Genomic DNA, 14,149 nt, shown 5'->3' with positions numbered 1-14,149 from the left:
TTACTGCGGAGACATAGCACGTGTGGATGCTTCATGCTATTCTCTGTGGCGTCCACGAACAATTCACCACATGCCCCACCGAGAGCAAGAACCACATTATAGCTTCCACGAGGAGGTTACCCCAACGTGACTCTACCCACCCTAGCAACTGGGCCAGTTTGGTTGCTTAGGAAGCCTGAGGACATATGTCTTTGACTGTTGTGTTACATCTCACTTTTTTTCAGTGTCTCGCACAGGACTGCCACATTTTTTTAGACACCATGTCAAGTTAAAAAGAATTTCAATATTTATAAAAACATACACCTGTGAGACACCTGTGTTCTGTTGCACTCGTTGTGCTGCATCTAGCTTTTTTTAGCAGAGGTTTCACAAAGATTGGACGTCCTGAAGACATTCAGGTTGCAAAGAAGACTTCATGTGATTGTTACACTGTTACACATGATTCCATATTGTTTTTCACTTGGCAAAGTTTCAGCGCTTGATAAACGGTAAGCTAAAGTTTTTTCCAGTTTGCTCTGGTGTGCAGACAATAATTCCATAAGTTCAATGCTAAACCATTTATATATCCCAAAAGTATCCCAAAGAGGTTAATAAACTGCAGCAGTGTTACTCATGGAAACGTGAACCTGCCTGGCCAGAGCACATATCAGGTTTAGCACTAAAATTACATATTTTCCATTGGTTTAAAACACTGTTTTCCAGGCAGTGACAGTTTGATTATTTTTTCTTTCTTTTTTTTTACTTTAAAGGTGAGTGATTTTATCATTTTAAATTGACTTTATTCACTGATTTGTTTTTTTGTTTTTTGCAGTTTTTGTAGCATATCCATTGCAATAAACATTATTTATTCCCGAGTCCTGACAAATAACCATATAGCCATTTGTGACCCCTCACAGTTAACAAAATATTACAAACTGTTACCCTGCACATCCCTAAAAAACAAACAAACAAACAAAAAAAAAAAACGTAAAAGGCAGATACATTTAATCACAATTATTTATTTTAAAAAAATGGCAAAAGCCAGTAAAAAAGTAATCCAAACGACGACGTGCTGCATCTGATGTGCTCTTTGACTGCATACAATAGCTTTGTGTGATGTAAAGAGTGGAATTTAACTTGTTAATCACTGAAAAATGTACTCCTGATCCATTTCATTAAGTGTTGTCATATGATATTCAAACGAATACATCACAGAACATGGCATGTCACAATCGCTATTGAAACATCTTAGTGCCAATTGAGCATTTGACATCACTGCCGTAAAACCAGTATACCGTAACGCTTCTTGAGTTGGCAGTTTTTATAATTTGAAACAAGTGCAGGATTTGACTGTAATGGATATATAATGGGCTTGAATTTTGGTCTTTCTCACACACACTTATAAAAAATCTAACCACAAATTTGCAGCAAATTAGCCACTCATTATTTTCATATGCAAATGAGCTTGTGATTTGACGCAACTGATTGGCAGAAGTTTGCAGCTCATCATTGGTAGAGGTGAACCTGCAGCAAACCTTTGGCAACAATGGACAATTTGCCATAAGTTTGCCACAAAGCTCATTTGCATGTGAAAATAATTAGTGGCGAATTTTTGGCAAGTTTGCACCAAATTTGCCATGAACTCTGAACTGTCATGATTTTTGTAAGGGCAGAGCTATCTGAAGACTTGTATTATGGAGCACGAATACAATTGGGACACACTTTTGAGGGGCACTTGATTTTGAAGTCACACTTGAAATAAATGTTTATCATGAATATCAAGAGGGATGTTTGAAATGTGTAGAGACACCCCTGGGGCAAGCTATGTGCCCTTTTTTCATTTTTATTCCTGCCCCTATTCTCTGCATATAACTGTTCTATTGTAAAAATATCACTGCATTGGACATTTCAGCAGTGAGATGTCAGTCACAGCTAAAAATAGAAAAAAGTGTTCAAAATCAACTATAGTTAAATGCAGAAAAATAAACTAGCATATGCTACTTGGAGGCAAAAACAAACTGGATTAAATTAGATACTTAAGTCATGACGTCATGTTTTTAACATATGTTAGAAGATAGATGTGAAGTGTGAGAGTATGATTCAAAAACATGTATACTACGCTAGTTTTCACCTAAGGAGGCATTAAGCTATGACCTTAGGTGATTCCATGACTCCAACCGTTAGATTAAGTTCCTCAAATGTAGGCCTATTATATTGAGAGCCATACAGCAGTGCTGGGGAACACAAACCCCCTTTGACGAGTTCCCACAATAGCCATGTATTATTAAGCAAATACAGAGCTGGGGAACATGTTTTTCAGGTTCCCATTTTGTGCTATATAGAGCTGGGGAACATAGGACCCTTTGTCATGTTCATTATGTGCCATATAAATCAGGGGAACATAGGACCCTGGGAACATAGGAATGACTCTGGCAGGGGGGTAAACAGAACTTTTTTTTCAGGGGTGGCCAGGTAAGACCCAGTGATTTTATTGGGGTGGCCTGACAAATTCACTACTGACTGACATGCTGTACCAAAAGCAAATACTACAGACAGAAATTCTGTAAATTCTACAGAATTTATAGATCACAAATGCACACAAGGAATTTAAAGTCCTCAATTTATTTCCAATGCCATACAAAAGAAGGAAAAAATGTATTGGCTGCATATCTAAAAAAAACAAGGCTGGGTTGGTGTGGATGTTTGATGCATGTTTTTACTAGCTGTACCAATGGAGTCGCGAGTTCAGAACCCAACTTGATCCGATTTTCCATGCTGCTGAAAGTGCCGTCATGTACTGATGAGTATTGATGTACTGAGGGTCGGCATGGCTACATGTAGTTTCTTTTTCCACGATACTGCAGTGACATCAGAAACAAGTGACCAAGCGTCCCCACATCAATAAATAATGCAATAAAGTTGGCTTGACGTTGGACGATCTTGATTCACAAATAGTTGCAAATTTAGAGATTGTCTCTAATGATACAGCAATATTGGTGCATACAGATCAAAAACATTTACAAACTTTTCCATAACATAGAGTATTCAACTTCAGTAACATTTGAAGCAAATGACTTACAGGCATACAACCAACTCCAAAGTGTGCATGAAGGTGTCAGCAATAATGCACACCTTTTAGATTTTTGATATAATAATAATAATAATAAAAAAATGTCCAGTTATATGTAAGCATTTTTATATTCATCAGTATTGTAATAGGACTTTGGTGTCGGGATCTGGATTTTATTTCGTGGAAAAGCGGATCAAGCTGGGTTCTGAACTCGTGACTACATTGGTACAGCCAGTAAAAACATGCATCAAACATCCACACCTACCCAGCCTTGTTTTTTTAGATATGCAGCCAATAACCTACAAACAAGGGAGTCTTAAATAATGCCTAAACTAAAGGCTCTGCTAACTAAATTCAGCTGACCCGATACATGTGTTCATGGACTATGATAATGGCCTACTCAGACAACACACTGTTTCCTAGAGCTGGCAGAAAATACTCAAAACAGACACACGCAGTGTATCTATCAACCACAAATAATAGAATATTGAGCAGCAGCCGTCGGAGTCGCATTTGAGTGACATCACCTCCCTTCTTCGATGATTGGCTAGAGGAGGAGCTGTCGATCAAAAACTAGTGGACCAACAGGGACGCAAAACACCCCCTGATTTACATGAAACTCTACTCACAAGTTTTGGAAAATCAAGCGCAGAACTTGGAAACAAAAGCAAAGGAAAATACAGCGTAAGCGTACAAAAAAATGAGCAAAATTGTCAGAGAGCACAAAAAACAGTAATATAACAAAGGAAAACATGATTTTGTTTGCAATTCTGATGACTTTGCTCAAATTTTTTTTTTTTTTTGTAGTTTTTTTGCAGCGTATTTTAAATGTTTATATATTTTTGATTCACACTTATTATTTTTGGATCTGTGACCGCAATACATTTGGAGGAATTTTGATCCCATACACTGCAACGGTCGTGATATAACGTCACACCTCTACACACAGAGGTTGTACCATGTGGGCGGTTCAAAAAAAGTAACTTGTCTGTCAGTGTTGTCAAAAGTTCTTTGCACAACAGGGGTGGCCAGAAGGGTGGCCAAGCTTCAATCAGGGGTGGCACTGGCCACCACGTAGCTATGCCCCTGGACTCCAGCAAGAAATAGCATTTTAGCTTAGCATAAAGCTAAATGTTCACATGACAATTTACACAAGGTTAACTATTTTTACTGCTACAAACTTCAAAACCCCACAGAGTGTACACAACCACATCTTTTTCTGTTCGAATGTAGATTCTGTTCATAGAATGAGGCAGAATACATATTATTTGTAGCATTCTATATGTTGTTAAAAGCTACATTGGTTAGCATTTCCTGTAAAAATACCCTAACCATATTAAAAACGTTGACATGTAATCATGTATTTTTTGGATTAATGTTTCATCTGTCAAAGCATTTATAACTGTTTTTTGTTAAGCTGTAGAAACACAATGTATCTACTCTATTAAGCTCCTAAGGGAATGTTCCTCAATGACGACATATCCACATTTTCACTCACAACAGTGTGAAAGTGCTCATATGAATGAAACAAATCATAAGAAATGGTTTCACTGGTGTTCAAACACTCTTCGAATCACATCATTTATAATGACGAAATGTTTTCCAACTGAATTGACTAAATATTAAATGAAACAATTTACAATAAAGGCAAAGTAATCTCTTCAGTAATTAAAGTACTTTTTGAATGTAACTGTATTCTGATTACCAATGATTTAAATTGAAACTGTAGTGAAATACAATTACTAATATTTAGTAATTTAAAAATGTAATCCCGGTACATGCATTCTGTTACTCCCCAACCCTGATGGCATATGGGTGTAATGTTTGGGAATTATTTTTGAAAACATTACTTTTTGCAATTCCATTTGGCGACTCAAGGTGCAAAAATTGCACACTTCTGCTTTAAGCCATCATAGAAATAGAAGAAACGCAAAGTTGACATTGCTCATAGTTTTATTTGCATTAAGACTGTATAACTGAGGCATGTGGGTGTTTTTATCTTCTGGGATTAGATGATGTCTGAGGTTATCACACAACGTAAACCCCTGACATCAGCAGCCCTTTGAACTTCTGATGTGCCTGGCATCTGTTTCCATGGAGACAAGTGAAAACTCTGGGAAGTCTCAACTCATCAGCAAGTTGTTCACTCTGTCTCTCTGAGATGATATTTTCAGACAGTTGCTGCCTTCAAGTCCTCTTGTGAATATCCTACGTACAAGCTCAGAATTCGTAATTACAATATAATGTGCATTCAAGTGATTTTGATTTTGAAAAATGGATGTGCTGGATATATTTCTTTTTCAGTTGCTGACAAAGACAGGAAGCTTTTTTTTTAGTGCTAATGCAACAAAATTAAGATCAAATTATGTGCATTTGGTGTGTAAGTGATGCTTGTGTGATTTTATCGTTCTTGTGCTGCCATAGAGAATGATAGGACATGCAGTTTTGTTGCACAAGAGTGTTACCTCCATAATAAACTACTACGCAAATGCATGGGGCCCTGGAGCAGTGTTGGGTTTAAGCTGATTACAAAGTAATTAGTTACTGTTATAGGAAATCATGACACCTCATATTAAAATGAAGAGTCATATCAGTAATCCTATAAAAGCTGTTTTATTCTACATGGAGAGTGTTTGCACATGGGGGCTGCCATGTTAGAATCACATGACCAGCCGAAAACTACTCGCATAATCTCAGTAACCGTCCTGTTATTTGACACTTTCACTCATTGATTAAAGTAATCATGGTTGACTGTGAATACTACATTTCTACAATGGCATCTGAAACTGAAAACTATTGATTTTAAATTATGCTGCATCCAAGCCACTAGGTGTCAGTGTAAGTTTGAGATGACACAAAGACAAAAGTTACTGAGTGCACCTTTAAAACATGAAACATGAATTATGTTCATATGTACTGTATGTCTGTTTTCTGTGACAGCTGAAGGTCAGTGAATGACAGTGAACCACTACGTTTGTGGTTCTAGAAAATGTACATTTTATGTTTGAATTTGAAAAAAAAAAAAAAAAAAAAAAATCTGTGAAAAGTGTTTTGGAAAGTAACTTAAAACTGAAGTGATTAGTAATGTGATTAATTGGTTAATTTACCAAACACATGCAGCCAGCTAATCATGACTTACTATTAACAATGTCAAAGATCCTTTGTGGGTATAAGATCTAATGGTTTCACATGAAAATAAAAAAGTGGACCAAGGTGCGTTCACTTCATAAATACAATTGTTCTCCCATGACTAGAAGGCATCAAGTTACACTGCTGCAAGGATGTTAACAAGGTAAGTTGTTGCATTTCTCTAATCATGAATGTAAATGTAAAGGGTGCACCTGTGAAGAGCAGAGCTCAACTCCTCCAGTCTTTGGGACTCACTGCTGTTGCTCAGTTTTGATAGGGTGTCAATCCTCTTCATGATTATCTCCAACATATCGCTGATCTTTCTCAGGACACCACGAGACTCTAGACCACCCAACACTGTCACACAAATAAATAAATGCATGTCAGTTAGGACAGATACAATAAGCACCATGTAATGCATAGATCTCAAATGAGACCCTGCTGAAAAGACCAGCATTTCTGGTTACTATTGGTATGCTGTTGTCCTCAAGTCTTAAAGGGATAGTTCACCCAAAAATTAAAATTATCTCATCATTTACTCACCCTCATGCCATCCCAGATGTGTATGACTTTCTTTCTTCTGCTGAACACAAATTAAGATTTTTATAAGAATATCTCAGCTCTGTAGGTCCATACAATGCAAGCGAATGGTGACCAGAACTTTGAAGGTCCAAAAAGCATATAAAGGCAGCATAGAAGTAATCCATACGAATCCAGTGGTTAAATCTATATCTTCAGAAGCGATATGATAGGTGTGGGTGAGAAACAGATCAATATTTAAAGGAATATTCAGATTTAAGCTTAAGTAACAGCATTTGTGGCATAATGTTGATTTCAACAAAATTTAATTTGACTCGACCCTCCTTTTCTTTAAAAAAAGCAAAATCTGGGTTGCCAATTTTTAAGTAGAAAATTAAAGCTTATAATTTTTTTGAAAGCACTTAATTCTTCTGTTAAAATTAATGTATTATTTGAGCTGTAAAGTTTCTTTAAATCTGCATTTTTACAGTCATTTTAGAGTTTTAGAGTATGTTGATATAACATCATCATGGCAATGAAATTGTAATATTGGCTATAACTTTACACTGAAAAGGTTAATAAGCAATTTTATCACACTAAAATCATGTTAACCATCATATTGTTTTACATCTTGTGTCTATACTTTTAAAACAGTGAGAATTTTAACGTTTATGGATTGGTCCCATTCACTTCCATTGTAAGTGCCTCACTGTAACCCAGATTTTTGCTTTTAAAAGAAAAGGAGGGACAAGTCGATATAAATTTTTGTGGTAATCATCATTATGCTATGAATGCTGTCGATTGAACTACTTGTATTGAACCCGAAATATTCCTTTTTCACTATAAATCTCAACTTTTGTTTTTGCCGATTCGCATTCTTTGTGCATATCACCACCTACTGGGTAGGGAGGAGTATTTATAGTAAAAAAGGACTTAAATATTGATCTGTTTCTCATCGTATCGCTTCTGAAGACATAGATTAAAACACTGGAATTGTATGGATTATTTTTATGCTGCCTTTATGTGCTTTTTTGAGCTTCAAAGTTCTGGCCACCATTCACTTGCATTGTATGAACCTACACAGCTGAGATATACAGTATTTCTAAAAATCTTTGTTTGTGTTCAGCAACAGAAAGAAATTCATACACGTGTGATGGCATGAGGGTGAGTAAATGATGACAGAATTTTCATTTTTGGGTGAACTATTCTTTAACTACCTTAAAGAAATAGTGAACCCAAAAATCTAAATTTGCAAACATTGTGAACTCTTTCTTTCTTTCTGCGATATAAAAAAGCAGATGTTTTGAGAAAAAAAAAAATACTATTTTGGAACCAGTCTTGGGGTAAATTACTCAAATCGGCTGTGCTGTGTGCGTCACACATAATGTGACGTGATTTGCAACACAGTCACCCGAAGTATATTTGGCCATTACAATAACTGGTTAGGGGGCGCACATCCCTCAGCAGTTACATGTGCCCTTCAAGTGGAGTCGGAAATATCTTAATTACAATTTTGGAGCACATGAATGACCAGGCGAAGTCATAGTTAAAAGTGGAAAATGCAGAATTCTAGAAGATACCCGAGTTGCTGAGTTGTGATGTTGGAAGGGGCGTGTCGACATGAAAGATGATGGAAAGCAATGATTTTGCAAAGTTAGTTAGATTTTAAGTTCTTAATTTCAATTATATTAAAGCTAAAGCATGTAATTTCTGCAACACTAGTGCCACTGAATGGAACTGCACAAATAAACAATGTTTTCAAAACAGCTTCCGGAATACGCCCCTCGTCTGAAGATGTTCAAACAGTCAGATAGTCCCGCCCCCTCAACCCACACCATTGGTCAAGTAATGTTCTTGGGGCAGCTCTATGCAGGTCAAACACAGGAATTTTTATAGCGCCACAGAGACACAGTGTTATCAGTTTTCAAGAAAATTAAGCCTATGAATGGCTTATACATATAGTTGTCTCTGCATATTAAGCTGGGATAGAAGAAAGCATTTTAATACTGAAAAAGTTCCTACTTCAGCTTTAATATGTTGCAGTATATATAACCAAACGTCACATTATGCCGGCAGATTATAGGCTATTAAAACCTTTTTTACCCATGTTCTTCTGCAGTTAATAAAGTCCTGAATCAACTTACTTATACTGCTTTAATAATGGATATTGGGATAAAACAAAAGGGAGCACACACTCATTGCTCATAGGGTTCCTACTGTCATGAAAAACCTGAAAAGACTGTTGACATAAAGACACAGAAAACTAATACAAAGTTAAAATTTGAGCAGTTAATTTGTCAAGTAACCAAAATATCCTATCTGCAAAGATCTGCACAGTAAGAGGTATGTGTTTATACTTGATATATATTTATATTTGGTTATTCGCATTTGGTTAGTAGGCCCTGTTTAAATTATGTACAGTAATTGTATTTTTACATTTTCTCCCCACATTGTTTTAGCTACCTGATTTACATTGATGTTTTAACTTTTATTCACTTTTGCACATATTCTGGCCAACGTTTTGTTTTCATTGATTTTGTTGCACTAAATAAACATTTACACATAGTTATACAGGTAGTTTACATGAAATTCCAAGTATTGGCAGCAATGTCCTGCGGTGTGACACACAGTACTTTCTTCATCTAAAACCTTTTAAAAAGCTTTTTGTGTGGGTGTGTACTGTAATGAGTGACACTTACGATTGTATTTGTTAACATAACTAACTACATTAGTTATGAACTAACAATGAACAATACTTTATCTTTGTTAATGTTAAGTTCTACATATCCATTTGTAAATTAAAAATGGTAAATATTAACATTAGTTAACATTAGCACCTAAAATACACACTTTCCTTATACATGCATGTACATTTAAACCAAACATCTTCATGTTTGGGAAAACAAGTTACTGGACACATTATTTGTTATCTGCTGAACTACAGAGTGCTTATTTTGTTAGTGCTTTCTCTATAAAAAATAAATAAATAAATAAATAAAATAAAAATCACTTGCAGTGGTTCTATGGATGAAAGTTATGACAATTTTCAAACCAGTGGGGCCCATTTTCATGATTTAGCCTGGGGCCACACAAACCCATGGGCCGGCCCTGGGTGGATTGCAGTTTATTGTACTCTGCGAGCCCAAGCTTCAGCAAGCCCAAAAATGTGACTGCACTCTGAAAACAAGCCCCAAAAAACGCAACCCGTGACTTTCTATATTTGTGAGTGACTTCATGAAAAACAAGCAATAAGTCACTTATAATAAGCAGACATAGCAACACTGATGACAGTGGACTAATGACTCACCATGTGCTGTTTTTTTTTTTTTTTTTAAATAATCTAATAATTTGTTAGATACCATGCATTAATACAAGGGCTGTCAATCAATTAAAAATTTTAATCGAATTAATTACATGGTATGCCAATTAATTAATCAAATTAATTTAAATTAATGGCAAATGTAAATATTTGCTGGGTAAATAAAGCCCCTGAAATAACAATAATTCAATATTTATTTATTAAATAATTATAGTTATATTTAAATAATTATACATTATATATAATAAAAAAAATAATAATTCAGATAATTAAAATGCAATATATTATTGTGGCAAATAAGTAAAGCATTGATGAGACAAAACAAAAAATAGCTTTAGAATCCAATATATTTTTTATTTCCATATTATTTTTTCCAATTAACATTTTTTATTGATTCAACCATTAAATATACATAGCAGAACACACATATACTGAATCAATATACAACCCCCACTATACTCCATTCTCATACAGGTCACCGAGTGTAGTAACCCCCCCTCCCAATCCACTCTGACCAGCAAAAAGGGGACTTGTTGATGCATAGTTTGGTGTTCAGCCATATGCTCGAGGCAACATTTTAAAAAAATGTCAGAATTAAACAGTCTGGACACCTTTGTGCATACCGAGTTCAAGTGCGAGATAACGGGATGTAACTTAGCTTCTCCAATTAATTTAATAGAAAGGCTCTGCAGTGGCGAAATAGGGGCAAGAACTTCCTGTTCTATACAGAACCAGGGAGGGGCTCTCTCAGGTGGAAGCGACCAATGAGCCAAATGTCTGAGACCGAATGCATAATAATAAAATAAAATCTTGGGAAGGCCTAGCCCACCTTTGTCAATCGGCATGTGTAACTTATTGAAATGTAATTTGGGATGCTTACCATTCCAAATGAAAGACTTTGCTATGCTATCAAATTGCTTGAAATAAGAGAGGGGGATATCTACAGGGAGAGACTGCAGTAGGTAATTGAATTTTGGAATACAATTCATTTTAATAACATTAACCTTCCCAATCATAGATAAATGTAATGAAGCCCACCTGCCCACATCGCTCGAAAACCATTTTATTAAGGGGTCAAAATTAACTCTAACTAAATCACACAAGTTTGCTGGAAATAAAATACCCGAATACTTAATGCCCTGTTTGGGCCACTGGAAAGCACCCAGCTGGAAAGCCGTTTCTGGGCAGTACACTGTCAGAGCCAAAGCTTTGGATTTAGACCAATTGACTCTATATCCTAAAAACTTAGAAAAGGAATTAATAATTCTTTGGAGGCAAGGCATAGATCTACTGGGGTCAGAGACAAATAATAAAATATCATCGGCATAAAGGAAGAGTTTATGCGCCATACCTCTAGCCACCACCCCTGGAAAATCATTCTCCTTTCTTATCGCGGTTGCTAATGGTTCCAGGACAAGACAGAACAATAATGGGGAAAGAGGGAAACCCTGCCGGGTGCCCCTATCCAAAGTAAAATAATCTGAAATTAGTCCATTTGTTTGTACTGCCACTACTGGGTGTCTATAAAGTAACTTAATCCATCCAATAAATGTACTCCCGAACCCGTATATTTCCAAAACCTTAAAAAGATAATCCCATTCTACCATATCAAATGCCTTTTTGGCGTCAAATGAGATGGCAGCGACCGGAGATTGTTCATTCGCTACTGACCACATGATATTGATGAGACGCCTAATGTTGTCAGAATAAATCCCACCTGATCTATATGTATAAGTGATGTCATAACTTTATTTAATCGATTAGCCAAAATTTTAGACAACATTTTTCCATCTAACTGGATCAGGGAAATTGGACGGTAACTTTTACACTCTCTTGGATCTTTGTCCTTTTTAAGAATCAGACTGATCCGGGATTGTGTCATGGTTGGCGGAAGCTTTCCATTCTTTAATGATTCAGTATACACTTCTAGCAAAAGTGGAGCCAGTTCTGTAGCATAAGATTTGAAAAACTCAGCAGTAAAGCCGTCAGGCCCCGGAGCCTTGCCTCTAGGTAAGGCCTTAATAACCTCGTCAAGCTCCTCCAAGGTTATCTCAGAATCAAGAATTTTTTTTTGCTCAGTCGTCAGTTTAGGAAGATCTAATGGTTCCACAAAGTTTCTAATATCTTCATCAGTAGATGAAGACGTGGAACTATAGAGATCAAAGTAGAATTCTTTAAAAGCATTATTAATATCAATGGCCGAGGTAAATATTTCACCACCAGCAGATTTCACTGAGGGAATGGTAGAAAAAGACTCTCTCTGCTTTATATATCTAGCCAAAAGTTTTCCTGCTTTGTCCCCCGACTCAAAGTATGACTGTCTTGCCCTGAATAACCAAAACTCCACTTTCCGCGAGTATGTATCGTATTTCATTATCGTATTTCATTAGTATCTGTATTTCAATTGTGAGTCAATTCTCTGAGGCCATCAGATGACAAACGGCACTTCAGATCTGCTTCTGCATTTTTAATATTTCCTTCCAACTCCACGAGTTCTCGTGCTTTGGATTTTTTGATGAATGAGGCATACTGTATGATCCGACCCCTAAGAACTGCCTTAAGTGCCTCCCAAGCCACGCCCACAGTGGATACTGAGGACCAATTGGTCTCCATATAAACACTGATTTCAGCCTTTAGCATTTGTTGGAAATCAGGATTTTGCAAAAGGGACACATTAAGGCGCCAACTATATGATTTCTTTTCCTCCGTATGTGGCACCACCTCTAAACTCACCAGGGCGTGATCTGAGACTAAGATATTTCCAGTTGAGCAATCCACAACAGATGAACTGAGGGACTTGGATATAAAAAAAAACAAAACAAAAAAAAAAAAAAAATAATTTATTCTAGAATAAATCTTATGGACTGATGAAAAAAATTTATAGTCTCTACAAGTTGGTTTCAAAAGTCTCCAAATATCTGTAAGACCAAGATTTTTACACATCCTGTGAGGCATCACTGTTGCTCTTGGGGGTTTACACACTTTTGCTTCACTGTGATCAAGGACTGAATCCATCAAAATATTAAAGTCTCCTCCCAATATTATATCATGAGGGGTGCCAGCGGTTTGCAACATCCCTTCAACATCTATAAAAAAGCCCTGATCATCAGCGTTAGGCACATAAATATTAGCCAAAATCAACCTTTGCCCTTGAATTTCAGCTAAAACAATAATGACTCTTCCTAATTTATCTTTAATCTGTTTGAAAAATTTGAATTGTAGATGTTTATTTACCAATATAATGACTCCCTTGCTCTTACTTGAGCCAACACTAAAGAAAACATGTCCACCCCATATCTTCACAAATTTTTCAGCTTCCTGTGGGGAAAGGTGTGTTTCTTGAAGAAACACTATATCATATTTCTTACGTTTAAGAAAAGTAATAACCTTCCTTCTTTTTATGGGGTGCCCCAACCCAATTACATTCCATGTGGAGAGAGATAGTACACTCATATTAACAACTGATATATTGATATAATAAAAAAATACAAAAACTGTGTGTCCAAAACAATATTATACAGACCACATTCCCCATTAGTGAAACAATCAAACCCCGAACTTCCCCCTGAACAAAACAAATAGAAAAAAGAAAAACGTGTGCATTAACCCCGCGCACGAAAGCGCCAACTGGCGACAATCCCTCTGAACTCAAAAGGTCCATGAACACCACGAGCCCCCACAACAACTTTGCCATTGGATTGCTCAATTTTGCCCCACAAATTTGTGAAGCAAAATTACATAACAGAAAATACTTTGTTAAATAACCCCCAGCCAAAAGGAAGAATGAACACAGAACATGTAGATTAATTCACAGAACTGTTTTAAAGGTGTGATCCTCCACAAAACAAATTTCAGCTGATATAAAACAGTTCAGTTTCACGGATAGACAAACGAATGTTCAGTGAGCCAGCCATTATGAGTTCAATCATTCCAGTGTCCCGTAAACGGCACAAGCTCCAGCCGCAAGGCGGAGCCAACACAAAAAGAAACAAAACCGACATCCCGGTTCCCCAGACGGTCAAGTCAGTTCACTCGGAGGCCACATAAAAGTATATACCATGACTTACTCAATCCATCAACTTTATAAAAGACATCCTTTGTGTGAGCATGTAGATATTTTGCGGTCATCTGTA

The 14,149-nt window shown here is 36.4% G+C and overlaps 1 protein-coding gene across 2 annotated transcripts in view; it reads right to left on the bottom strand.

Annotated features, from left to right (window-relative positions):
• Nucleotides 1-14,149, bottom strand: part of LOC127452298 (alpha-1,6-mannosylglycoprotein 6-beta-N-acetylglucosaminyltransferase B-like) — a 236,304-nt gene that overhangs the window by 163,667 nt on the left and 58,488 nt on the right. For both annotated transcript variants that reach the window (XM_051717679.1, XM_051717680.1), the window contains exon 3: nucleotides 6,391-6,535. In XM_051717679.1, the coding sequence (XP_051573639.1) occupies nucleotides 6,391-6,535 (145 nt within the window). The remainder of the gene's footprint in view (nucleotides 1-6,390; nucleotides 6,536-14,149) is intronic.

Source organism: Myxocyprinus asiaticus, chromosome 14 (genome assembly GCF_019703515.2).
Source record: "Myxocyprinus asiaticus isolate MX2 ecotype Aquarium Trade chromosome 14, UBuf_Myxa_2, whole genome shotgun sequence".
Lineage (NCBI taxonomy): Eukaryota > Metazoa > Chordata > Actinopteri > Cypriniformes > Catostomidae > Myxocyprinus > Myxocyprinus asiaticus.
Note: the sequence above shows the minus strand (reverse complement) of the source record. Positions and strands in the feature narration are given on the sequence as shown.